General features: G+C 35.3%; 1 protein-coding gene across 1 annotated transcript in view; it reads right to left on the bottom strand.

The window, feature by feature from the left end:
* Positions 1-27,336, bottom strand: part of LOC128710205 (uncharacterized) — a 33,214-nt gene extending 5,878 nt beyond the window's left edge. The window contains exons 1-7 of the mRNA XM_053805248.1: positions 27,172-27,336; positions 22,626-22,643; positions 5,415-5,540; positions 3,878-4,209; positions 2,999-3,167; positions 1,833-2,027; positions 1,237-1,303 (exon numbers count right to left, since the gene is read on the bottom strand). Of these exons, the coding sequence (XP_053661223.1) occupies positions 1,237-1,303; positions 1,833-2,027; positions 2,999-3,167; positions 3,878-4,209; positions 5,415-5,540; positions 22,626-22,643; positions 27,172-27,336 (1,072 nt within the window). The remainder of the gene's footprint in view (positions 1-1,236; positions 1,304-1,832; positions 2,028-2,998; positions 3,168-3,877; positions 4,210-5,414; positions 5,541-22,625; positions 22,644-27,171) is intronic.
* Between the last annotated feature and the right edge of the window lie 309 nt (positions 27,337-27,645).

Below are 27,645 nucleotides of genomic sequence, written 5' to 3'. Positions count from 1 at the left end.
ACAAACAACACTGAAACACTTTTAATTTCTTTGATTTACTGTAAAAGTGTCACAAGATAGCCTTTCATAAACAACTAAATATGAAATGTAGTGTAAGAGTAGAACAACGTTTAAAACATCCTAACTTTGTTGTCTAATAAAATATTCTAAACACACTAGAACATCAAGAAGAAAAACAAATCGGAATAACATACACGTAACAAGGAAATGGAATGGTAGAGTGCGGAAAGTTTACTGTATTTTTGTTGCATGAATTGATTAACGAAAACATAAACTAGGCATCGCTTGCAAGCTAAACCAAAAATAGAACAGCAAGCTTAGTGATGATTGTAAAACATACATATGGCAACGCAAATTGTAATCATAACGATTTCAGAGTGGCGATAGTGATATTATCAAAATTTTGTAAAACTTTATGCAACTTAAATGTGAAAGGATCAATTGGACGATTGGAATTTGTAAATCCAAATTATCATAAACTATACTATAGATTTCGATGAATCCATAACATTAAATTCACTTATTGTTAGTCATGTACTCAATGTGTCTTTTCGCAGATTGACGAAAATTGATTGACTTGAGTGAGATACTTGTTTACTATCCACTACCCAAAGTTTATCTAACTGCATTTTCTGGCAAGTAAAACTTTATCCAGAAATCACCTAGATTGCGTCGAACATGTTTAGTACATGTACGTTCGACTATTTTTTAATATAATATCGCCAGAGATGGTTCTAGGAAATAAAATCTTATAAATTGTAAATGCACAATATAAACCTAAGGCAGCAATCATGATGATGCATATGGTGATGCTGATGATGATAATGATGGTAACGAAAAGAGCGAGTAGGAGTTCGAGCAGAACAAGAAACAAGTACTATCAGAATTACTAAAGAAGTAGAATAAGTCGAAAATACAACTTCATTCGATGAAATGAAATAAACTAATAATTTGCACTTAGTATGAGGACTTGCAGTGCGTACTGTGCGTCACATGATAACTTTTTTAAATCAAGAAAGCTGCTAACAGATGTATTTTACAGAGAAATACATGCGTTGGAACATACTTGAATGAAATGTTCTCAAGTGTAATGTGCAAACCAAAGATTCGCTTTTGCTGTTTGGAATATAGCATTTATAGTTGGCATCGTATGCGCATTTTTTATGTCACGGTGCCGGCGATAAATGTAGTATTGTTTACTTTTTCGAATTCAGTTGAACTCATCGTGCTACTTACCAATATCCTCGTTTTTGTAATTTTGAATCATCTCAGCTAGCTCAAGATTACCAGCAATAACAGCAACCTGCAAAATTTCAAACAATAAAAGATTAATCAGTCAATTTACAAAAAAAAATACACTGAAAAGAAATTCAAAGAATCGAAACAATAAATATCTCAAACGAGGTTATAATAAATAACTCTAAAATCAAGCTATTGCAAATCAATATCACACTAAACATTATCAAAGACTAGTTATACTATACTATATAATATGTACAGAAAATAGTTGTTTTATTGGTTTAATAATGCAACAATGCCATCGGTACTTTTACATTCATCAAATAAAAAAGAAAAAAAACAATCAACTACAACAGTTTAAAATCTAATTGGAACGCAGTTACGTCGATGAGCTACAGCCAAAACCGAAATTACCAAAATTAGCCAAAATAAAACAAAATTTTAGTCTCTTAAACGAAACACGCATCAAAAGGATGTTTGTTGAAAGGTTTTTTGTGCTTGTCGACGTTACTTGCATTCTTGTTCTACTTTTAACATGTAACTCAAATAACAATATGAGAAAGCATTTTTATTGATAAAAAGTAATAGTATACCTGGTACGGTGTCTGGTTGGCATAGTTTAGTGCGCCTCTGTTGGCACCACGAAAGAGTAGCATTCTAGCGCAAGCCTCCTGATTGTTAACAGCGCAAACATGCAGCGGCGTATTGCCGGAAGCGTTTTGACCATCCATATCCGCACCGTAGAACAATAAATGCTCTAAATGATGAACTAACCCGTTCCGACAAGCCTACTCTCACGCATACGCACATCACACGCGCCATAGTCATAAAAAGATAAGGGGTGAAGATCGTGGTGTTGTGCAAAGATATTCCAACGGAAACAATTTGACATCCCAATCAGAGGAGAAAGAGAAAGAGTATGTTGGTCGTGTTGTTTTATATGATGACAGTAAAATACGTTTAGAGGATAGTTGTAACATCATTGTATAAAGTGGTTTTCACAATTATGTTAATGTAAAATATAGACTCCAAACAGTATATAAGTGTAGTGTAGAGTGTAGTTGTGATATTAGAGCAGTATATATTCAAAACATGTCAGAAATGTAAGATATAGGAAAGAGAAAGAAAAAGAATAACACAGAGTTTCATTAGATAAACGTAATAAACATCATGTTCAAAAATTTTAAAAATCGAAATGTCAAGATATCAGTTTTAATTAATTTTCTGAAAAACGTAATCGTAGATCAAATATTATTTTTTTAACTCTTTTTTAGAAGAAAAACACAAAACTTATACATCTATTTTTGTTAAATGCAATGTAATCTCAATATTTAAAAAAAATCTCAATTTGTATGTGCATCACAATTTTTAATTTGAGTGTATCTCAATTAGAAACATATAAAACGTTTCGAGTGTATCTCAATTTTCGATTTAAAAAAAAACTGGTGCTGATGATCTTGCTGGTGCTACTGAAGTCCTATGTATCTTTTGTCTCAATATTGGACTATTTTATTTTGCGCACAAAATCGCAATAAATCGAATAAATCCATTCACTACTCATTTTTGTGTTCCTTCTCGATTTCTAATTACGAATCCTTCAAACCCAATAACCAGCAACACAGTTAAAATTATTTAAAAAAAAAACATAAATATTACAAATTACAGACCCCGGACTACAATAAAATGCTACCTTCTTCCGTTTGTTTCGATAGCATTTGCTTGAATAGAAGGGTATACATTGAATCAACGATCATCATACCTGATGCACTTCCTGCCATCCTTGGCTGTCCTGAATGCCGAGTGTTGCATGGTCGTGTAAGAGTACTTCACTGATTTTGGGATCTGTTTTTCGTGTTACAGACAAGTATACAGGTGTGAGGCCTTTTGTATCACGATAGTTTGGTGATGCTCCTAATTCCAAAAGCGTGCTAAAAAGAAATCAATTATGACAACAGTTTATTCGACATTTTCACTTCACTTACATCGTTGGGTTTAAAGAAAGAATTTTGTAATAATATCGTATGTTTAATGTTTCATAAACAATTTTAAATAAACGTGCTGCATATGACCAATAAAATAATCTTACATAGCTGTGCTCGCCTCAAGAGTCGCGCCGCGAGAAGGACTTCACTCAATAATAAATAATTTACTCATAAAACAACCCAATTCAATCAAATGCAATTTTGGACTAAGAATGATTTCGAACGCATGATCATTTTTGTTATAGAAATTCCAAAATCATTTTCAATATCATCATTTTAGAATTAGGAATTATTTTAGTTATATAGAACCACAAAAAAGAGAAAATCGAAAAACAAAAACCAACATATATTGAAAGAGTGATACCCGCAACAGGAAAACTATTAACTTAGCATATGACTTACATATAAAGATGGATTTGAATGTATGAATCTATTTATGTAGACATATAACCCAACATTTCACATTATTTGTATAGTGTTCCTCGTCAACAGTTGCAATAATTGCACCTGCAGAAATGGGTTTCAATTGTCAATCAACGTGATCAATCTTCTAACTGTTTACTTTGTACATGTTTATACCAATAAAGTTCGAGAATATCATGTGGTTGAGGTTTACAATACGATGTTTCAATATATTTGTGTAGTTCTTATCTTACCTTACTGCTTCCAGGCTATCACGTTCGACAGCTCGATGAAGTGCGGTGGCTCCATCACGGGTCCGATAGTCGAGAAGAGCTCCGCCATTCACGAGTGCGATTAACAGTTTGTTCGGTTTTTTAGAGCCAGTAGCAATCGTAAGCGGTGTTTCACCTGTTTCCTGACAGTGAAAGTTAGGATCCAATCCTTTGGCACACATCTTGGCAATCTTTTCCACCTGGCCACTATTGATGCACTCGATGAAACGCCGCAAATTGGCACGAGTGTGCAAAGCTTTCAGTTGACGTTCGTCGAGATTGAGCATCTTGTACACGCGACGTTTATATTTCAACTAGAAAAAACATTGTGACAAAAGATATTTTTCATAAATATAATGACCAAAGCACAACTATAAATGGTATTAATATGGCACGTTCAAGAACATTGATTATTAAATATATTATAACGTAGATTGTTGATTTTGCTAATAAATGCATCAACATATTGTAATTATATAATGAAAATTTACGAATATCTTTTTACACTAGAACGGCCAGATCAGACATATTTACACCCAATTTTTATCACATAATTTTTGGGGGTAAAACACTTTAACTGAATTTAATGCATGATTTTACTTAATTATTCTAAAGTAAGGACGAATAAGACAACTAATAGTACGAAACAATATTGATACAAAATTATGCCCTGATATGGTTTGGCGGGAGCAAACTGTAAACAATTTGTTTTAACAAATTTTTAATAAACAATGAGATTCAATTAAAATCATTGATGTTGCCACTCACTAGGTTGTATCCCGTTTGTGGTTCAAACAATCCAAATAAATATGCAAAACCCGAAGAAAGTACTGTTTAACAAGCGAATGATACAAGAGCAAAATTGTAACGACTATGTTTATCTAACATGCACAACAATAAATTAGATGTTTCACATGCTACGGGTGCATAGTCCGCGACAAAAATGAATACACGCTATGTACGAATGGCCGATTATCTGACGAGATGCGTGCGAGCATATGTAAATTACGGTTATTGACTTCTGTCGCGTTAGATTCGAGCTCACTGAACTGCGTCTTCAAGATCCAGTGAAGCATAGAATTGTACCCGAATTGAAGCAAGCATTACCCTCCATCTGCGAGAAATTACAATGAAAACAATGAACTTCCATTCCGTAGCTGACCATCTCTACCATCATCCATGGTTAACATCCCTTAACACAGTCTATCTTTAGAAAAAAATATTCATATTCTCATATAACAGCTTGTCGAACCCACTCATGTACGTATACCGGAAAAGAACTATTAAACTAATCGATGGAATAATTAAAGCTAGACTTACACTAAAAACAATAGCAACAAGAAGTAGACTAATGCAACCTTAATGATTGTTTTCAAATGTAGTGTTAAACATTTCACAATGTGAATTGAATCTTACATACAGTGTATATTTTAATATTGAGAATTACGGTTCATCAGTACATACAAAATATATGTGAGATACAAAAGCAATTGAGACTCAAATTAAAAGCGATACATGCCTCCAAATAGCCAACCGGTCCATTAAACGGGTAGTCCCCTAACCGTCGTTCTTCATCCAGGAATTTTCCGGCTTTGCCGTTAGATGGTGGAGAGAATAATCCATAGTTGAAGCTTTCTTTGAGTTCCTGTAAGAATGAAAAATAAAAGCATTTTAGTAATACTTGAACAATTTTACGATTAAGTATATTATAACAAAATCAAGTTGTATCTAAGTTAATCAATAATTAAAGAATCTTTGTTACTATATACGCGAAGTTTAATTAAATTTTCCGATATCTATTTGAGCCGCTGAAAAAAATTTGTGAAGGCACATTATTAAGTACAACATGAATTAAAGAATAAGTGCCCCTTCGCAACGTTGGAAATATTTTCCCTAGAATATTTAGATATTAAATAACATTGTAAATGAATGATGAGTCCATTTCATTAAAACTGCAACGGTGATTTCGGTGTGTACACGAAACAAGCCTTGAACCTTAATTTATGATCCGTATCGATAAGAATAAGAATAAAAATAATCATAAGAAGTTGATCCAGAAGTCCAACGCTACCGTCAAGTCAGAATTAGACCGCATATATAAAAAATTTTCAAAAAATATCGATCCAATACCGTAGACTACTAGTACTAGCTGCACCTGTGCTACAGAGGGTGTAGTTGAGATGTGCCTTTTAATATTAGATTAAATTCAAATTATTCTACTCACTGCATCATTCTCGTTATCATCACCACTTAATGGATACAAGTTTGACAATTTTGAGGGTGAACGTTCACAATATTTACGCAACATCATCTCCATTTCTGACATCGTACAAATGGCAACGATGTATAGAAACAGGAAACCTGAAGAAATTGAGTAATTTGTTTTGCTTCCGGGTTTGCGTAATAGCATGGCATATGAATGAAGTTACTTTTGGGCGGTGCGCTTGTAGTATGATTACTTGATATGATGAACATTGGTTTCTCATTAATCATTTCTCATTCTCATTAACATTTTTTAATTGAAAGTCTCGAACCTAAGAAAATAAAGATTACTAGCAATAATTTGTTACTTATCGCAAGTATTGCCTAAAAAAGACACTGTAGTTGAAAGCAAACGAATGTTATGTCAAACTTGAAACACTCTCAAAGAAATGTACTATATAATGCGGAAGAACAACGAATATCAGAGCTTCTCAATGATAGCAGCAGTGAAACTTGAAGGCACAAAAAAATGCCAGCAAAGATCATGTCCCATGTGTTTGCCCTAGCAGTTATAGCGCTCCTCAATATACTTTTATACAAAAGCATTCGAAATTGTCATTTGCTACGCGTTAGAGACAATAATGGCTGTTAGGACAACCTGCTAAGAAAAACTTATACCGCACTAACCAGCACTGACATACGAATAAAGTTCTACATTTCGCTCACGTACAATGCGGCCGGTTGCGGTCTTACCATCTTAAACTACTACCCTCAAGTCACACAGTGTTTTGGTGGCATTGTCATTTCTCGACACCCATCCTTTCACGTTGCAAACGTGTCCGAGTAAGTCTTATGCAACTCAAATATATTCAAGCACACACATTTAGGTCTTTTTGTTTGGTAGCACAAAACGTATTGACAGAAACATAGAAGAATGGGCCACGATGATGATCGAACAAACATTATACGAATTTGGAAGAATATTGCGCTAAATGATGTTTGCGATTGTGATACTTTGAATAAACTGACCAAAAAAAGAGTTGCAATCCTGTAAAAAAAATAAAATATCAGTAAATTAAATTAATTATCAGCAAAACAATGATGTATGCAACACCGAAAGCAAAACGACACTAACAAAAGCGACGCTGCGTAACAGTCAGCCCCTGTATGTATTTTTAATAAAGCCATTGTCATGAAGGTCTTACGCTACTTTGTTACATATTAAATTAAATCGTTACGACTAAACACCGTGAAAATAGTGAGCAGTTGATGTTTTTTAGAGGCATTCAAATTATAGTATGGTCTTTCAATTACACTCAGTAAAAGGTGCTCTTGCAAAATTCCGGGAAGGAAATGTGTCACAGCCAATTAACATAATATCCTAGATTACAATACCAATATTTAGAATCAATACGTCCTAGCAGATCAATACTTTTCATTATTCAAAATCCTTTTTTTTTAAATTGCCTTTAAAATGAAAAGCTTTAAAATAAAATTAAAAAAAAAAATTTAAACCGTCTGTGCGATATCTAAGATATCGATTTTTATTGTATTTAATCAGAGCAATTTATGCGTGTCCAATATCCTGGGTAATAGCCTGGGAGTAGGTAATGATATGTGAGTTTGACGCACAGACGACTCCAATGATCGATTATTATTATTTTTAATATAAACATTTTTTGCCACCTCAACATATTTAAACACAATGTATATTTAGTTGTAAGTTATAAAAGTGTTTGCAACTGCTCTCCTGGCAGCAGTTTACCCTCATCAAGCTTATATTTGCGAATTCGCTAGGGTTGGATATGATTGTATGCTCTTTCCCAATAACTGCTAGTGGACACTATGCTTTGTCCTACGTACAGAATGGTGCGAAATTTGAACTCCGAACCAGTTATAAAATGGGGTCTGCTCTCAGGTGCCAACTACCGTGCAATTGCAGGGAACTTGCGATGCTGATCATTGCATAAAAATAGAAGAATAGTGGCTCGATTGTGTCTGCTGATGTCAGGAATGTGATGGCCTACCGTCCAAACCCTTTTTTTTGTGTACAACCAAAAACAATTGCTGCCCATCTGCTTCAGACCAGATCTGACCATTGAGGACATACCATGGGATTGTAAGTCTCGCGCCAGCCCATGGAAACCATCGCCATAAAACCTCGTCCAAGCGATGCAACGCATCATTGGCTATCATTTGTCCGAAGGTTGGTATACTTAATTTACCTCCCTCATTCACGTTGTAATGTCTCCCGGTCCACAACCCATTTTCGTTCTTTTCGTCCGGCGTATCTAAAATCATCCGTAGCAGCGCCAAGGCAATTGTTTAACCCCCATTTCCCGACGCCAGTGGACATGAATCGTACGAATTGTTGTGCATTTTGTTCGTAACATTATTGGTATTTTTACACGCACCGCTGATCAAGCAACGCAGAACTGGAAAGCAGACTATTCGGGTTAGGCACATAAAACGAACGAATCACTAAGCAATCGCATTCACGAACGACATACGGCAGGGGAGAAAACAAACATCCCAACAGATTGGAGACAAAATAATATGTCGCTAGTGGCGCACGCTTTGGCTCTGACGTGTTAATATGGTTTCTAAAATGGATTACTAACACAAATCGGAGTCACCTTGGGCATACCCCACCTATAGATCGATTATCTGTTACAAAAATCATTGTTTTATTGTTCTTACTGTATGCGTATTATCAACCTCAAATGCGGCTATGAAAAATAAGCTTATTGCATTTAATCATATTCGCATCAATTTAAGATCTGTTTGATATACACACAAAACGCCAAGTACAAAATATAAGTAACAAATGCACGAGAATATAAGATATATTTCCTCTCATCATTGAAATTCGAAACCTCTGCTAACGAATGTGTAAAAATCACTTATTAGGCATAACATCACGCAACACTTTCGCAACAATAGCTGGGTATTTATCACTCGATCTCTGCAGCAGGTCTAAGGATTGTGTTTGGTTTTAATGACGCTCTTTGCATACGTTCGTGGTTCTGGAGATGTGCTCGTTTACGGTAGCTACGGAGCTGATCGGTTCTTATGTGTCCATCGATTTAAACATGCGTGCATATGTAAATTTATACCGGGTTTAGTTCCGTCCACATGCGCATCATCATTGCCTTATACGAATCAATGATCGCATCCTTCAGTTCGCACCCAACGATTGCACAAACAGCGGCAACCCGCTGGTGTTAAACCTTCCACGAACAAACGGAGTCGCATTATGAAGGCCAATATACCAGTTTTTATATGCAACAATGTTGTAGGTAGTGGCGGTGGTTTCTGTACAGGAACGATCTGCTGCCTAGCAAATAATCTTTTCGCATGTTTTCAGATGAACTTTTGCAAGACATCCTTTGACTTGGGCTGTGGGTTAGCGGACGTGTCGATGTGACCATACTTGTGCGAGATTTTTGTTTGGTATGTAATTTTTCTTTCATTCCCTGTCTGATTTATTTGCTCACACAATGATCTTCGCAACGATCATCCGTCTGGCGGAACCAAATGCTTCCATTGAATGCAGTATATAAAAACACGGGGTATGGGTGGAATCTTCTCACTACCCCCCCCCCCCCCCCCTCCCCTCCTCTCTCCTTCGCTCCCTTTGCACCATGATGCTATAGTTTGCTATAGTTGAAAAGTTGTATATTGATTACGTACACAAGATTTTCAAACAATTTCTGACTCTCGTACCATTCCCACTGAGCGCACATTGCTTCCTAACTAACCACCAATCGGCACGAAGAATTGTCTTCATTGCCTTTTTCACGACCATTCTTCGCAATAAACGACGAAAACCCATACTGCTGCCATCGGCCGCTTATTTCCATTTTCTTCTGAGGGTCACCCGTGAATATAATACGCATTGGTTCGGTTTGGCGAAAGGTGAAAACGTTTTGCCATTTAAGTGTTGGAGGAGCCCAAGTAAAGGTTGAATTGCCAACGAGGAGATACTCAAACGGCAAGGTTACAACGCAACAGGTTTCGCGGTGGAAAAAAAGCTAATTTAAACATGAAAACTGTGACAAGTGAGAGCAGAACTATGCACTTTGCATTACATTATTTCTACTGTTTGTTATAAATTTCTAGCCCTATTTGTCCGTCAATCATAATTTAGTTTAATGCGTAATGTTTGTAGTATTTATATTCAATGTCAACATGTTTGAGGTTTATTTTTTTTATTTTTATTTATTTCAAGTATTACGGTCTGTTGCCGTATTGTCGAGATGTTTGAGGTTTAGTTGCGCAAAAATTCGATACCAGATAGCAATACCACAAACAAAAGAAACAATAACATTATTTTGTTGCATATTGACGGAAAAATGCTATCGTCATATAATTTTAGTTTAAATTGGGCTCAATTAAGTATCTTTAACGGGATCGACACCCAATTCCAATGAGAGTGGTCTGAGGGAGTGCAAAGTTTGCGATATTGAGCCACGACCAATCTTGGACAGAACTTAATACTCTTGTGTTGGAGATATGAACTGAAACTGTTGCAAAGTTTCTTCCCACTACAATTCAGAGCCACAAACAAACACCTTCATAATTTCTTGCTTTACGTATATCTTAAACAAGCTGGAACAGCCACAAGAACAACTCCAAAAGAGGATTGAAAAGTCGCGTCAGCTTCAGATCAACGCAATCAGTGCGTAGGCGACCGCCAATTGTTCGTCTGAAGTTGCTATAACAGCCAGGTGGACATATACACATGCGCTCTCACAATGACGCCAACATGAATCCGCAAAGGTGTACACGTAAGTGTGCAAAGATTTTTTACAGCTTAAAAACAACCACAACCAATTCATGCCCTGCTCTAGGAAATTTTCATTTCGAGCATTTCGAGTTACGTTCAACATACAATTAAAATTTAACATCAAATGGGTACTCAGTAGCAAAAAAACAAACTTCTTGAACTTCGAACAATAGGTTCAGCATTGTCAAATAATTAAGTAATAATTAAAGATGGTGAACTTTCATAGATTCAGCGCTGAGACTTTCAATCGCATTTAAATCAATTAAGGGAATCTAATTAATTAGTGCGGCAAGGAAGCTAAAAAAATCCACAGACCTTTTAAACCATTCGAAACCAAACAAGATGGTATGATCGTTGAAATTATCTACTTGATGAAATTCATAAGGTTCCAATGAAAACAGGGGAAAGACCATTAACATTGATAAGAACATGAACATATTCATAGTTCGTAAATGTATGCTACTTTTTTCTATTATTGCTTTTCGCAAAAGGACTTTTGGCCCGCCAATTCTGGTGTTAATTGATACCCGTAATACGATAGACTATCCAGCTGCACAGGGATCGAGAAAAGATTTGTTACCATGATCTTGTCGTGTCAAAATAGACACTGCTACCTAACCACTAATCACGACCCGTGCGTACGTGTGACCAAGGGCAATAAAAAATCATACGACGATAACTGCAGGATGAACAATTGTTTCTCTATGTTCGTAAAAATTGCAAAATTGTCCGTTCGTAAACATTTGAGTCTGATGATACCTGCCTTGGGGCTATGTAATAAATTTTACAAATGAATTCTTAAAAGTTGAATTATTAAACCAAAGGAGCTTAATATATTACTATAGCAGGTTTATAATTTATCGTGTATAACCTTTGAGTTCTTTCTGTTGTTTTCACTAATCAATCTTCAAACTTCAGATCGTCATATCCTCTGCATTCCCCTATATGATAAATTATCGAAATTTTCCATGGTCAAACAATTAAAAACTGTTTAGGCACTGCTGGTGTACAAACAATTAATCCCATTTAAACCATGGATTTAGGTTTACTAGGCGTCCTAGGTTTATTGATAAATATTTGTGTCAAATCTTAACAAAAATCTTAGACGGCATTTCCAAATAAGTCATATAGAAACGGGTGCGCTTCAGTTAGCAACGTACGTACATCATGATTAGGTCACAATTCGAAGGAAAATGTTGAAAGATCCTTTCTCTGCACAAAACTCCCGTCGATCAGCAACATCGCTACATCAATATTGTACACTAGTACACTTTAAGAGCTATCAGTCTAGAGTTGCTAATCATAATTGACGATTTTGGTGATTCCTTTTCTACTATATAATTATCAAACGAGACACGCTTACGATCGTTATTGGTGTTGACTGCGCTGAGTAGAAAATGAGTAAGGGTGCTTGACTACGCTAAGCCTAACCCCCTTTTAGCAATATAGTCCGCCATTCATGTGAATAAACGTTATGGTCAACTTTTCCATTCCCATTTCGCTGTTGGATGCGAATGAATACATCACCCGTAGGCATTATTTTTTCGTTTTTCAAATTCCTGATTATCACTTTGAGCACGCTGGTAGCAATCGTGGCTTGTCGATGTCGAATATGAAAATAATTATTATGTCAGGAGTTAAACACCCGCAGCCATGTTTTCGTGCACAATATGGTCGAGCTGGCATGGTTGCCATGGTTAACTTGAAATTTCTATGGCTAGCTTTGGTCACTACACGATGGGCAGCAATAGGGTGTCAAATTGAAAGTATGAATAACAACTTTTTTAAACTGTTTTGACACATTTGCAAAAACGGTCTCGCTACTTTTACTCTAACTCACTCTACATATCTACTCTACTCTTTTTAAACCATCAAGTTTTGGTCGATGTGTCTACTACTAGCTGGTGCTCTTTGATTTACAAATAGTCTTATAGTCGTTTCTGCTTATGGATTGCATAATGAAATCTGAATTTATTATTGCATGTTCGAATGGAATTTTTAAAAAGGTGTAAATATAAAAAATATTTCAAAAACAAATATAAACGAAACAGGCACTTGAAATACCTATAAAACACTTATTGAAAATTCTATAGCTCGAATTAAAAATTAAATTGCAAGAAGGAGATGCGACAAGTAGTGTGATTTGAAATGCTATAGCTCGTATTAAAAGCTAAATTCCAAAAAGGAGATGTGACAAGAAGTGTGATTTGAAATTATGTCTTCTATTAAGCATTCATACACCATCACAGTCAAATTACAACTTAAAAAGCAGTATAAACTTATCAATTGAACTGCACAAATCTTATTTGAAGCTCAACCACCAAATAAAGCAACGTACAAACCCTCATTGAGGAAACTGACAAACCTTGCAGTTGACGGTCTATCGTTCCTAAACATTTAGTCAATGTTACTGCTGGAACCAATGCTGGAATTACCATACAATTGTACGAAATACACAACAACCTCAGGAAATGCAGTCTGATTCATACTGTGTACACAAATAATTCCCAACACAAACTTTTCAGATGTGTAGAATAAATAGTTATCTTATGAAGCAACCAATTTAAAATACAGTACAGCACAAATACAGCTTACCACGACCAATCTGCACTACCAAAAATACATTCATACTATGAGTACCTATTATTAAAAATTACATTCACAAAAATTCTCGTCAATACATCAAAAATACATCGTCTGAAAGGGTTAACGGAAGGCAAGATTGTTTAAATGTCTTTTTTTGTGTGTTTCATAACAGAAAGGTCAACAGTGTTCTCAAGATGTCCCAAGATCATCAAGACGATAAATGATGTAAATGTAATTGAACAGTCGGTTGAATAAAATCAGACCCTCCAACGACCTTCTGCTAATTGTGCCTAAAAGCTAATTTAAAAGTTTGATAACTTGGGTAAGTTGTGGATTAAATGTAAATGCAAATAATTGCTCATCTTACTTAACCACTACAAAATTGCTTTAGCTTTACATAGGTTACATTAACATAACATAAGTTTACCATTTTAAATATTTATTTCTTCTCCTGTTCTAAACGATTTCTGAACTAGTGCATTTATACTACTATTTCTCGGTGTATACTAATTAATATCGGAGTAGAAACTTCCTCTACATTGCGTCTGTTTAACGAAAAATGAGATACGGCTCTGTTTCTAACATTGGTTCATTTGGTTAAAAAATAAACACTTCTCCGTTCATTCATTTCGTTGCATCATTTCCTAGTGACCGAAGATATTAAATTCATGGCTGATTCTCTAGTATATGGATTATTTTGGTTGAAACAGTCTGTCATGTACCACGATGCAAATGATGGATAAATAATTCAATCTTCCGAGCTACTGCGCATTACATGCAGGTGGTGTATTTTTGGTTCGGTAGAATCTAGCTATAAATATCTGACGATACAGAATATCAACAATCATCCGAACATAACGAAGAAATACACCACGGTAAAAAATACAAACCGTGTCTGTAAATATTTGAGCGTGAAACAGAGTGGAAGATAAATTGAAAGGCAAATATTGGATCAACATTATATAAATCTATTAAATTTGTGAAAATCAAATAACTTTCTCCGTTAGAAAATAGCATACTCAATCATTAGAAAACAGCGTATACAAAATAGAATACAGAACCAAAACAATACTATATAACGTATTTATATTGCTGAATTGTTTTTTTATTTATTTATATCTTATATAGCAAAAATGAAACTGCTTACTTAATACGCGGTATTGTTATGAATGACAAGGATTGGAATTTTGTTAAACCTTTCTTCATTGCTAGTACCATTGCATAAAAATCATTGACATGTTTGCTCCGAACAGTAGATTAGTGATGGACTTGTGCACAACGACCATTCTTTTTTCGCAACGGCAACGTACAGGTTAATGTTGGTTAACAGAAAAGGGTAGCCAACAAGTCTGTTGCCCAGGTTCTAAGGTTAGTGCTCTAATGACGCAAACTTTAATCCGATCAAGCAATTTTAAATCTCAGATCTACAGAACCCGGTTGTTTTACGTACACCAGTTCGTTTGCCAAGTTAAGAAGCAAACCACAAATTGTACGGTTCTCGTCATATTCTTGATTTAGCCAGCCTACAACTTGTTCTGTCTAGTGAATGTTTAATGCTTTCAATCCGATCTACAACAAAACCAGTCTGTCTGTCGCCAAAACACCATCTGGATGTGGTTCAATTTGGTGTGTGAATATTGTCGAATAAAAACAGGTTTGTACTACAAAATACTTCCTACGGTCTTTTAGGGAGAAATGAAACCGTACCAAATGAATTGGTATAACCAGTTGTCTGTCGTCAAACCGATGACATTTTTGTGCACCCTGTTTTGATGACATTCAAGACTATTTTTGTAGATCATAATGATAAGTTAGGCCGGAAGAAAAGCGTTCAAAATACGGAAGACAGTCGAAGAAACAGCGTCCGATTTTCATTACCATCTTAAACACATTTGATTAGCATATGTCATAATGAATCATTCGTCACAGATTTGAGGATTTGAAAATTTGATTTGACTGTGATCCAGTTTGTTTTGTTGGTTGAATTCGGATCAATTCGAAAATCAACCGCTAGCACAAACGTGACATAAACATGACTTATAAACCAGTCCTGTTGTCGCCAGAGCCCTGATGACGCAAATGTTACTAAGAATTCTAAGATGTCTGAACTACCTCGGTTGCTTTAGACTTTAGATTTTGTTTACAAAATTCAAACTATTCGGAACATGCATCGACAATATCGAGTGGTTTAAAAATCTGAAATATTGAAATTTATTAACAGTTGTACGGCACTAAATAAATAAAACTAAATTTATAAATGACGGCATAGTAAGATTCGTTGCGTCATAATTTGTATAATTGTATAACTATTATAATTATTTGTAATTAGTAATTGGATTACTGACACAAATGTGTTATGTATTGTATAATTAAAGGTTTTTTTAAAGATGGTCCCTATCTACATCTCTACATCTTTCTTAACACGTAAACGTAACGTAACGTAACGTCTCATAACAAGTTCGATTAATAGTGATGTTTCTATTTTTTTGTAAATTATACTAATACTAAAATTCATGCATACAAGGAAAACAAATAACAATGTGCACATCATACATGTTAAAAAATAACTATGATATGAAATCCTTAGCAACTTTCGTTCATCGCTAAGGACAATCGATGTGACAGTTCTTGCCACATAAAACATGAACCTGTACTATCCTTCAAGCCACAATGCCTTTGCATAGGCAGCCTTGTATTATTAAGCGTGAACACTTGGTCAATAAATTATGTTGAAGCAATGCAAAAATTCAAAAACATTAGACCACATTAGCCTGAAGAGAATTGAATGGGTCCATTGTTGTTGTAGGTGCAACAGGGAAAGAAAAATCAAAAAGATATCGTGCGAAATCCCACGACTGGCCTTCTCAAGGTGATCACTATTGGGAGATTTCTTCATTCAACTCTTGAGGCTTTCTAGTGTTTTCCATCCGATCTCGAAGTTCACGAGATACTGTGTCAGTCATGACGCTATTACCTAATAGTATACCATAACCCCCAGTGTACCACCTCCCTTATAGTGCCTGTATAATCATAAAAAACGTCACATGCACAGCGACGTAATGCCTCTTTCCTGATGAGGACGTAGGATCACTTGGAGAGCAAATCGTATATCTCTCGTTTCCAACATAACACTCCTACTCTTCGCGTGAATAGCAAAGAGAATAGCAAAAGAGACATAAAATATTAAGTTGTAAAAAAAATTGTTATAAATAAATGTTTTGGAAAGAATTTTAACGCAATAAGACTAAAAAATTACAAGTAAATGCAAGTGAATTATTGAATTGTAATGCATAAACTATTTACAAGCATAATGATTTAGGGCAACTTTTGTAAAAGTTGTGTAGTATCGACAATATGTGTTAATTAGATTACATAAGGTAAAGACGTACAAAATTATTTCACCCAGCAATGTCTGATTCTTCCACACATCTCAACACACCTTACACAGTTTATATGTAATTGAAACCCTTACTGTGCGTCTATGTAGCTTCATAGCAAAGACACGTTTTTCGCAGCAATCTATGACTTTAATTACAGTAATCGACGAACAATTATCCTCCGCTTTGAAGCTCTGATACACACAATAATTTCAAACCGGTTTGATGTTTTAAGTTACTTTTTTCATTTCGCCTTCAAAAAGCTCCAACAACAAACACCTGCTTATTTCTATAAAACGATACATTACATGAATAAGCAACATCAAAATGACCTTGAGGACTGAACTAAATAAATAAACGGCATTTCATACATTAGTGCTCGTAAACGTCTTTAGTTAAGATTTGATTTTTATTTGTACAAGGGCATATATATTGTATATATAAGCATAAGTTTTCATTGCCAACAAATATTATTAATGCTTGACAATGTAAATTAGAAAAATGTCAAATCCAAAATAAAATTGATGTACAACTCATTTCAATGAAAGTTTCTAGGTTAATGGATAGTGGAATACAACTGCTTGCGGAGTAGATTATTTAATCTTCTTTATTTGAACAGTTAGGTTATCCTCAACAACGTACATTGGCGTTGTGGTCATGGAATTTAATTTTATTAGCAGCGCCTGAACAAATGGACTGCCTTCTTAAACATAGAGCAGAAATGTTTTTGGTAAAAATGATATTAGTATCACCCACATAGCCCTTAAACTACATGATTTCACGTACTTTAGTGAACATTTTTTAATCACAAGATAATGTTGGTCTAATTAGCAAGATCAATAATTCAAAAGCCGTCTACAAATCATTAATTACCACTTGCGGCTATTTATCCGACCACGCGTGTATTTAACTTCTTAAATTTCAAATTCGAGTTGCGATCAGTAACGTGTGAGGGTTTATGGTCAGTTTTAATTTTACTTCCTCTACTCACCAACATTAATTATCGGTCCCAATTTAGCAGAATAGTTTGAGATTATCCAACTTCATAACGAAGAAAATGAGAAGCAATGTTGTAAGCTACCAAAAGCAAAAAGGCGGCGTTTAAATCCTAAAACGGGAAACAATCTTCTGCCGACAAGTGCAATAAGAAGCGACGACCTACGGAATAATAACAAGCGGTCGTCGATGGTATGGGACAAAAAAAAAGTTCAAATAAAGCGCAGCTATAAAATGATTACGATTTTGCTCATTCGGGCTGAACTTAACTGACCTCCAATGCAGTTTATAAAAATGGCAACTAAGCAATCAGATTTATAACGGTTATTTTCTTCCAAGTGGATGATAATTACATTCAGCAAACCTTTTTTTTTCCTTCGAGTGGAAGAAGCTAATCGGAGGAAAGCAGTCTAAACTTTCATTTAAAACTGTTTGCACCGCATATAAACTCTCTCTTTCTCAACGTTCCGTTTCAGCAAATTCGCATCGCATCGCAAATTTAGCACATGATCCACGGAACATTGTTGGATGTGTGAGAAGTTTCGTTCCGGCTACTGAAATTCACATCTTGATCACCATGCTAGCAATACACGTGATAGTAAACAAAGCTACAATTTTGCTCGAGTATTGTTCACTTTTGAGGCATTTGCATCGTAAGTACACTTTAAGTACACACAAAGGTAACCCTCAGTGTAATCGTTCATATCTTGATGCCATACGATAAAAAGCATTTGCAGTCTATCCCTCTCGTCAGAGCATATCTTCTTATGTGGGACTCTGAAAAAGAGATCCGCTTTGCTTATTAGCAGACTAGCTGTAAGTTGCATGGTTCAGATGAGATTTTGACACTGAATTCACGTGTCGTTAGATCGTGCATTACCGACTCTGCTATATTAATCGGTACCATAAGAGTGCTACGAGTGTATGTAAACAAATATTTTATACTTAGTTGTATTAATACTATTCCAGTAGAACCAAACCCACAAACAACACAAAAACAACAAATGTTATCAACAGAGACATTTTACTCCATAGGAAATGTATGAACATTTTTTAATTAACGAAAGAATGGCATGGCCGTATGTCTTATATTGTTATAAGATTCTCCATAACTAAAAGGTTATCATGAGGTCTACGTGGCAACAAATCTAATAAGCATAAGCATATAAATTCTATTTTAAAATAGATCATTAAAAAATCAAACAGAATAGTGTAATGCTACGGAAATATGATGATTGAAATATGAAATGTCCCACGGTGCGGCATAATTACATCGCAATAATGGTAATTCTATAGACCGTACAATTCTCTACTATACCACAGAATGCATGGTTAACTTTACTCTATACATTGAAAACCGCAAATTGCTTTTCCTGTGGCTTCGTCCTTCGTTCGTTCATCCTGTAGGAAGCAAATTTCCGAAACGACATTTCCGATAGACCCATGTTTATTACATCTTTTGAAAGCATTGAGTTTCCCAACCAAAATGGATATCGATCTTTTCAATGAAGATTTCAAATGTGTTCTGCACACAAAGCACATTTATTTAAGTAAGAAGTAAATTTTTATTTTGTTGGGAATTGTGTGGTTATCGAGCTAAAAATTGGCGTACACATGACGAAGATTACAAATTAAACTACTATAAACCTTTTGAAAAATGTGAAACTTGACAAACAAAATATTAATTTACGAAACTACAATCTCAATCTCAATACAAGTTTCAAACAACTAATTTAAGTATATGCGCACCAATTCGGTAGAAAATTCAAGGAAAATTTGTGTTTTAAGCGTAAGAAGTCCATTACAATTGATTCATCTCTAATTCCTGGACCACGTGAGACGCTCCAGAAACAAACCGCTCATAATTTATAGCTGTATCAAACCTGCTTTGCTAGCCACGGAAACATCAATGCTAGCGAAAGGCAAACCACTAAGGCATCTGATCATCAAGCAGCCAAGAGTGCAACAGCCATGGTACGAATGCTCGGCCTAATATAATATCTACCAGACCGTACATTGACTAGTGCCGCGCAAAATTAGACACTAACGCTGTAGTTAGCCTAGTTTAATCTAATCTGTCTTTTGAGGTCACATGGGGTATATCTCGAACAAATAGTACGCGGCTTTAGAAATAATGTGAAAAACGAACGAAACGAACGATTCATGACCAAAAACTTACTCACTATGTCTAAGAAAGTTGTACCGACAACACATACACCGTATTTCACACTTATTTAATTAACTTCTCCATCGCGATAGATTGACATTGCGCTACGTTTCATCGCTACACTGTCCCCAGTTATTAGGACTGGAATCACGGACAATTTGAACATTTCAATGGATGCCAAAACGATTAACTTGCTGAAGAGCGTACTACTGATACTATTCCAGTTATCATGAGACACCGTTACTATAAGATAAATATTTAATTACGCGTGTTGAAGTAGTATTGATGCTTAAAAATATTGCTATTAATAATGCTATTAATAATTGTATCTTACATTAAGCTACCTTTAGTTATAAGAAATACGGCCCGGCCGCTCGTCATTTTTTATGGTTTGAATCAACTCATATTAATCTTTGTTGCCATTTATCTAATACTTCGCCACGCAACTTTTTTTCAATTTTAAATTAACAGAGCTTATGTTTATAAAATCATTCCATCTTTCTACGTCTGTGTATCTTTCAAACGATAAAATAAACGATCGCCCATAAAAACTCGAATCGTCTAAACTCAAAAATTTTAAAAAACCTCATAATTGTACAACAATATTTTTGCTAACTAAGTAATATCGATCATGAATCACTGATGATATTAATGCGTTATCAAAATAATCAGACATCGTTTAAGCCATCGTAAAAGGTAATAATTTTTTACGTTTGGCGTACTCACATGATTGGTTGGATTGCTGACACACGCCACATAAAAAACAGCATACGGATGGTGATGTGGACAACTTAAACGATCGTCCTTCTCAATTTCACAGAAACGCACTGCAATGGTGGTATTTTTCCGTTGGATTTACCACCAACTTAAGTAATGCAGCAATGCATGACACATGCCCACACGCTTATGTAGATATCTCTACAGTTTAAGGACGTAGGCCAAACATATCTAATCGTTTGCGTAATAGCTCTTGTGATGCACGCGCTATATATATGTGACATCAACACAGTTCGTACAATTGGATAGCACCTAGCAATTTCCCAACAATTTTTTAAATTTATTTCAGTAATAACGACTCTTTGCCGCATTATCAGCTATATATTAGCTGAGGAAAGTACTAATATCTTAAGACATTTCCTCCTTGTCTTTTGCCTTATTTGCCTTTATATCGGTTAATTCGCTAACAATACTAATACCACAAAGCATAAAGCCAAAAAGAAAAAAACGTAATATATCTAATGTGATGTAGTATGTATTAAATTAGTATGTATAAATTATGTAATAATGTAGTATTAAATATTAAACAAGCAGGAGCTTGCAATGCATTTCATGTTCTGTATTTTGCTGGTTTATACTTCAAGTTATAATTCATCGTCTAATTCCAATCTGTTAAATTTAATATATCTTATTTACGAGTTTCTTTAATCTTCTATACATAAATCGGCTCTCTCTCTCTCAACTATGAAACTCTCTCTTAACTCAATAAAATTCTCACATATTTCAAATTATAAAACATATCAAAGTCTTTTTAAGAAAAACGCACATGTAGTTTTGTGAATCTATAAAGTATACTTCGTGATCATTCCAACTGAAAAAAAACTTCTAAAAAATGAAAAAGTTCCTGAACGTGAGGCATGGGAATGACTTTATAAACAAGAAACGAAATTAAATCAACAATTGGGTGTTTTGTGACATTTTTTAATGTAAATACCCAAACGCAAAGAAAATAAACTACGCTTTGAAGTGAAGTACCACATACGCTTACAATTACTATGAAAGTCTTGTGTTAGATAATCAATATCGAGTGATACGTCTTGCTCATGGTAGTGTTAAAAAAACACAAAATAACAAACGTTAGCACTTCTTAGTTCACGCAGTCGATAACTATGTTGTGCAGTGGAAAATAGTTCCCAGGCCAATCATGAAGATTGCGCTTTCATTCTATTTATTCTCTTTGTTTTTTTTAGAATGATTAAATTGATTGAACACATCCGGCTCTGAAGTCCAATGTTGTGGGATTTGTGGAATTGTCAACTAACACTGATGCATGAAATATAAAATGTGCATATATTTGATAGTTTTTCTATATTGATACTTCGTATGGTGCTCATTATTCGCACGCACGCTTCTTAAAATTAAATCACTCGCACCAAATTTTAATAACTATTCGAATAATGTTTGATTTATTATGAGCTGGAATTAAGTTTTTAATTTGCACTTATCATGAGCTGGAAAAGAAGTATATATTTTGATCTGGGAAATTGTGATTTTAAGTGAGTGCTCAACAATTAATCTAAATTAGCACGCACCACACGTTCGTGGATATGCTACCTATGTCGCATTATGATATGATTTTTCTATCATTGTCGGCCACTTACATCCGGATTCTATTACACTCTTGAAAGTAAGTGCTAAACAGCGAATCGATTGTAAAGTTGTTAATACCAATTTGTTAATACAATGTTTACTTAAAAAATAGGTTATCAACCATATGACAACAATAAGTGGATTCAATATTGAACCCTAAAAAGACATCTTTTTGTTATTATCGGTAGAACGGCCAAGCCGTATATTTAGCCTTAAAAAAACATGCATTACATACAAAATTCTTACCCAAAACCAATAGGCAACCTTTTCGACGATTAGAGTTGCGAAGCATAATGTTGTCGATTAATTGTGTCGTCAGGTGCATTTCCCAGCCAAGACCGTTTAATATTGTTACGAACATATTTTTAATGAAAAAATATAACAAATTAAACAACAAAATAAGTCAAAATTTCACACACAAAAAATACATATATTGCATGCTAATTCTGATTAATTCAATCAAATTTTACAATGATATGTTTAACAAACAGATACGATAAATATGGTGAAAGGATCAATGATGATCAAGTATGGCCAACATAAATCATCATGCAAAGATGTCATAATTCAATATAATGGATTGTAAAATTAAATGATGTGAAATACGTAACCTTAAATGGAAACTGTGAAAACTTTTACCAATTCTTGAAAACGGGTTCAATTACTCAAGATGTAAAAAAGTAAAACCAGTAATCAGTAAAAAAAAGTACATCATTAACTAACATTACTTTAAATGCATAAAAATCGACTTTTTTAGACGTTATGAAATGCAAAAAGTGTTGTTCGTTTTTAAATTAGTTTGTTCGCATTAAATCGTACGTAAATCCAAAATATTATATGCTGTACTCCACCCAAGTAAAACGATTTCTTCCATAAATTGATTCTGATTAATGGTGTGTAGTTAACTGTTACAAAGGCCAGAAAGCGTATGATGTTTTTTCATTAGGGTAAGAGCTGATATCGTAAGAATTTACCAATGTCTATGATTGTATTGTAAGCTTTCGAAATGAAACATTCATTCTTTATCACAATTCCGCGATGTTAGCTGTAAACCACTTACAAATTATCCGTTTTTTAACGAACAACAAGAATGCGAAGCAATAAATCTTATCGGTCATGCTACAATAACTGCTCCAATAATGTTCGGTATGCCGTCAATACAAGAATTTATTATTGCACTTAGCACCTTTCGGTACAAGGTTTGACCTTGATATTGAGGAGCATAAGGTTGTATAGCTAGTTTAGCTAGGCGATCTGATTTACTGATATTTCCAGAAACATAGTTGACTCGTCTTGGCTTACATACACATACAACAGTATATAAAACAAAACTTGAAACATTTTTTAAAAAAATCCTCAATATCGCCGTACTAAAGACTTGGATAAAAAAATCACTTCGGCACTTGGAGAAATAAATCCTTCCGCCTGACACTCGTTTTGGACAAGTAAAATAAAAGGCACCTAGAGAAAGACGAAACTCGATCGTAGACATTTGTTAACTCGTTTCTCTATGTAAAATCGCAGTAACTTTATATAGAATCAACTTTAAACGAAATATTATTTAAAACATAAAATAGAACCTAATAGCAAACCAAGACAATATTGTAAAGCTAAACAATAAAACAATATTAAAAGCATTTTAAGAATATTTTAATGAAAAACATAATTTTGAAATCAGAATATTTCGAATAATACGAATATTAAATTGATATTTTTTCTTCACAGTCGAAAACAAGAAGCATAATTTCTAGAAAATTCGACAATCCCTCAGTGCAACAACAAATCTATCCGAACTTGGAACAGGACATTTAAAAAATCTCTCTTCCCTTTTTCAGCTGACCGAAACGTAGGAGGCTTTTGAAAGACAACTCTACGCCATTTCCTGAGATTCGCATCGCTGATCGTTAGAGGCACCGGACGAAACGGGTTCCCAATGATGGCCAAACTAATACATACAAAATTGCTTACCATGTTCAAACGGTCGCACGATGGATGGATCGCTCGAATTCCCGACCATCACACACCTTGCACTAAAAAAAAAAAGCTCTGGCCACGGCCACCATTTCAGGAGACACACATTCGTAAGATATTCCAGTGTAGCTTAACCCATTTCTCTTTTCCGCGTTGCACACGTCGATCCGCGAGCGAGTGCGCACACTTACATAGCGCGACATGACCAACGGCTATCGATTGGCCACGCTACAGGAGCGTTTGTGTGATGTTGAGCGAAACGAAAAAAGAACAACGGAAATTCAAACCAAAAACCGGTTTTCCAAAACCCACTTCCATTTAGCCGCGCTGAAAAAAGCTCTCGATAGCAGTGGCTTAAGTTTGTGTCCAACAGCCCTATAATGCCGCGAGCCGTCTGGACAGTGTGTACGTGATCGCAACCAAGTGTTGGTGAATTTGGTTTGCTTGGAAGCTGGCCCGCATTCCAAGCCGGTTTCAGTGTTGGAGCGTATGTACACGGAATCATCGATGATGATGACGGTGATGACGACGGCAGGCACTAGCATACGACCAACTTCAACGATTACGCTTGAAACGCTTCACCAGCGATCAATGGGATAGTGCGCAAAACTACTCCACTGACTTAGGCATCCAGTCCCGAAAGCCTAACCGAGATTTGCGGTCAATCGATGACTGCTTTTGAGCCATTTTCTTATATGTGTGATGTGCTGTGATTGGATAAAAATCCAATCTTGCCGATCAATTGCTGCCGCGCAACTGTTTATTTTTGACGGGTTATATCGCACTATCGTTTGATTAAGACTATTTATATGTTTATCTAGCTGCATCAAACATGAATTGATATGCTTCTTTAAATATATTCTTGTAGTTGAAACCCTTAACCAAGATTGGTTTTACTCAAATATTATTCCTATTAAGTAATAACATAAAAAAGTACGGTGCAGTAGAACAAGTTACTTGAGATACGCGAAGTACAAATTAAATAACGTATACATTTTCTCGTTCTATGCGCAGCAATTCGATTTAATTATTCCATATAAAAAAAAAAATGTAAAACGATACTCAGTCACCAATCTTGACTATATCGAGATTGTTATCTTAATAAACGATATAAATAAATTATAAAAGTGTGTGGTTAGAATACCAGCTCCAATTAGCTATTTATGAAACTAGATATATTTCGAAAAACCTACATGCATAAGTAAACGTACTGTTATTTTCAGATGACTCTGTGTGATGAAATGCACGCTTCCGTTTCGTGATATAAAGAGGAACGTATTGCTGCATACCTTTCCCTCAGCGATTTCCTTTCGCATCAAAGAGCCCGCCGTGAACAATAAAAATAAAAATGCCTTTAACGTTGTCTCGACGGAATGGTGAGTTTCTTTCTATCTGATACAGTTTTACCCAGGTTACTTCGAAACCTTCGATAAGTATAAAATCGTGCCCAGGCGAAACTCCGGCCATATTTAGCATTCCTGTTTACGAACGCTTGCAGCCTACAGCAACAACACACTTGATCAGACTTCTTCACTGCCAACCGAGCCAAATATTCAGGCACTGGATAGATAGATGCACTTCCGCCATTCCTACGGCCACATGTGCATGCAGCAGCTTGGGCAAACATGCGGTGACCGCAATTCTGGAACCGTATATTCCGTCAATGGGCTTCCTTACGTGGTCGTCGTGCGATGCTGGGAACCCTTGACTTCCCGTACGCAGCTAAACGATACGAACAAAAGTGAGAAATGTGCCACTAACCAGAAATGGATCTACGGATTCAATGCCACACAAAACCCATCAAATGCTCTTCCCAAGATTGAGTTTCTTTCGTCTTCGTCACTGATTTACACCACGCACACTACGCTTACATGCTTAAGGTATGAAGACGGGTCCTCCACTAAGGGGTTTCTTATGTGTAGAATAAGGTACCACCTTTAATCGGGTATCGTTCATTAACGCGTACAAGCTAATCAGTAATATGCAAAGCAAAAGAAACGTGGTTGGATTTAATTCGGTTTTTTAAAGTTAGTTTTTCGAAAAACTGCTATTATTGTACATCTTTTTTCTTGATGTTTTCAAATAATTTTTGAGTGTCTGTTTTTATAACGTGCTACTAAAACGCTGTAAGGACAGGCTAAATAATCCCGTAATTTGAAGCGAGTTTCATTTCCATTCCCAACTAAAACATAATTTCACTTAAATTTTAGCTATAATACTCCAACAAAGAAATACTTCTCCATCAGAATTACCCATTACATGTAACCAGTATCATTTACTCAACAAAGAATGCAATATCTCCGTTACGCACAATCGTTTTACGTCAAAAATTGAGCTGTAATCTTTTCAACAACTTGCACCACGAATCAACCTCCTGCTTAATACCGCCGTCACGTCAACATATCAGCCGTCACGCGTAACAGTAGAACGAATGAATGGTATGATTTGTCATTAATGATCGATGATAACATGTAGCGTATAGTTTAAGACACGATAAAGCAGAACATTTCTTGCTTACTTCCAGACATGCACCAGCAGACAAGTAGATTTTTATCAAAGACTTCCTACAGGCTTATCACGCTGGTCGCAAAGGTGTTATACACCTGCTAAGAAGTGTACGATACAGGCAACTTTCAAGGTCATTCAAGTCAGTGATTGATCCAATAACTGCACATGCTGGCTAGTTGTACTAGAATCATTCGATGAATAACAGTATACAATGCCGTTGTTACAATAAACCAAAGACCATGCTTACAATGGTTACCACATTCAATGTCAAAATAAACAAATTCTGCTCTGTATACTATTTAGAGGTACTTACCTTCGGTAAGGAAGCAAGACATTGCTGCTTCACATCCCATACGATCTTATCCGACGGAAACTGAAGGCTCTTATGGACGTTCAACTCTGGCACAAATACGCGTACCAGCAACCAGCCTTCCCGCGGTTCAGGTGGTGGCTCGTCATCAAATGTCATGGTGTCCATTTTTGAGGATAACGTCGTGATAAGAAAGCGCTCACAGAAGATGCGCTATGATGCTAACGATTTTATTAACTCTCTCGCGAAAGAACTGGACACTCTTTGTTTATTTCATGTTTCTAACTGAATCTCCTTTGCCATCCGGGTATAACTGTTGGAGCTGTGAAGGAAAAGAGACAGAACGAACATCAATTTGATGATTTATTTTTTTAACTGATACCGTTTTAAATTGAAAAAGTTGTGTAAGGGGTGTATAGAAATATAAATAAATAGCTTCCACGTTCTATTAAAAATAATAAACAATAAGCAACCTGG

This window comes from Anopheles marshallii, chromosome 2, assembly GCF_943734725.1.
Source record: "Anopheles marshallii chromosome 2, idAnoMarsDA_429_01, whole genome shotgun sequence".
NCBI lineage: Eukaryota > Metazoa > Arthropoda > Insecta > Diptera > Culicidae > Anopheles > Anopheles marshallii.
The sequence above is the reverse complement of the archived record's forward strand: the minus strand, read 5'-3'. Positions and strand labels throughout refer to the sequence as shown.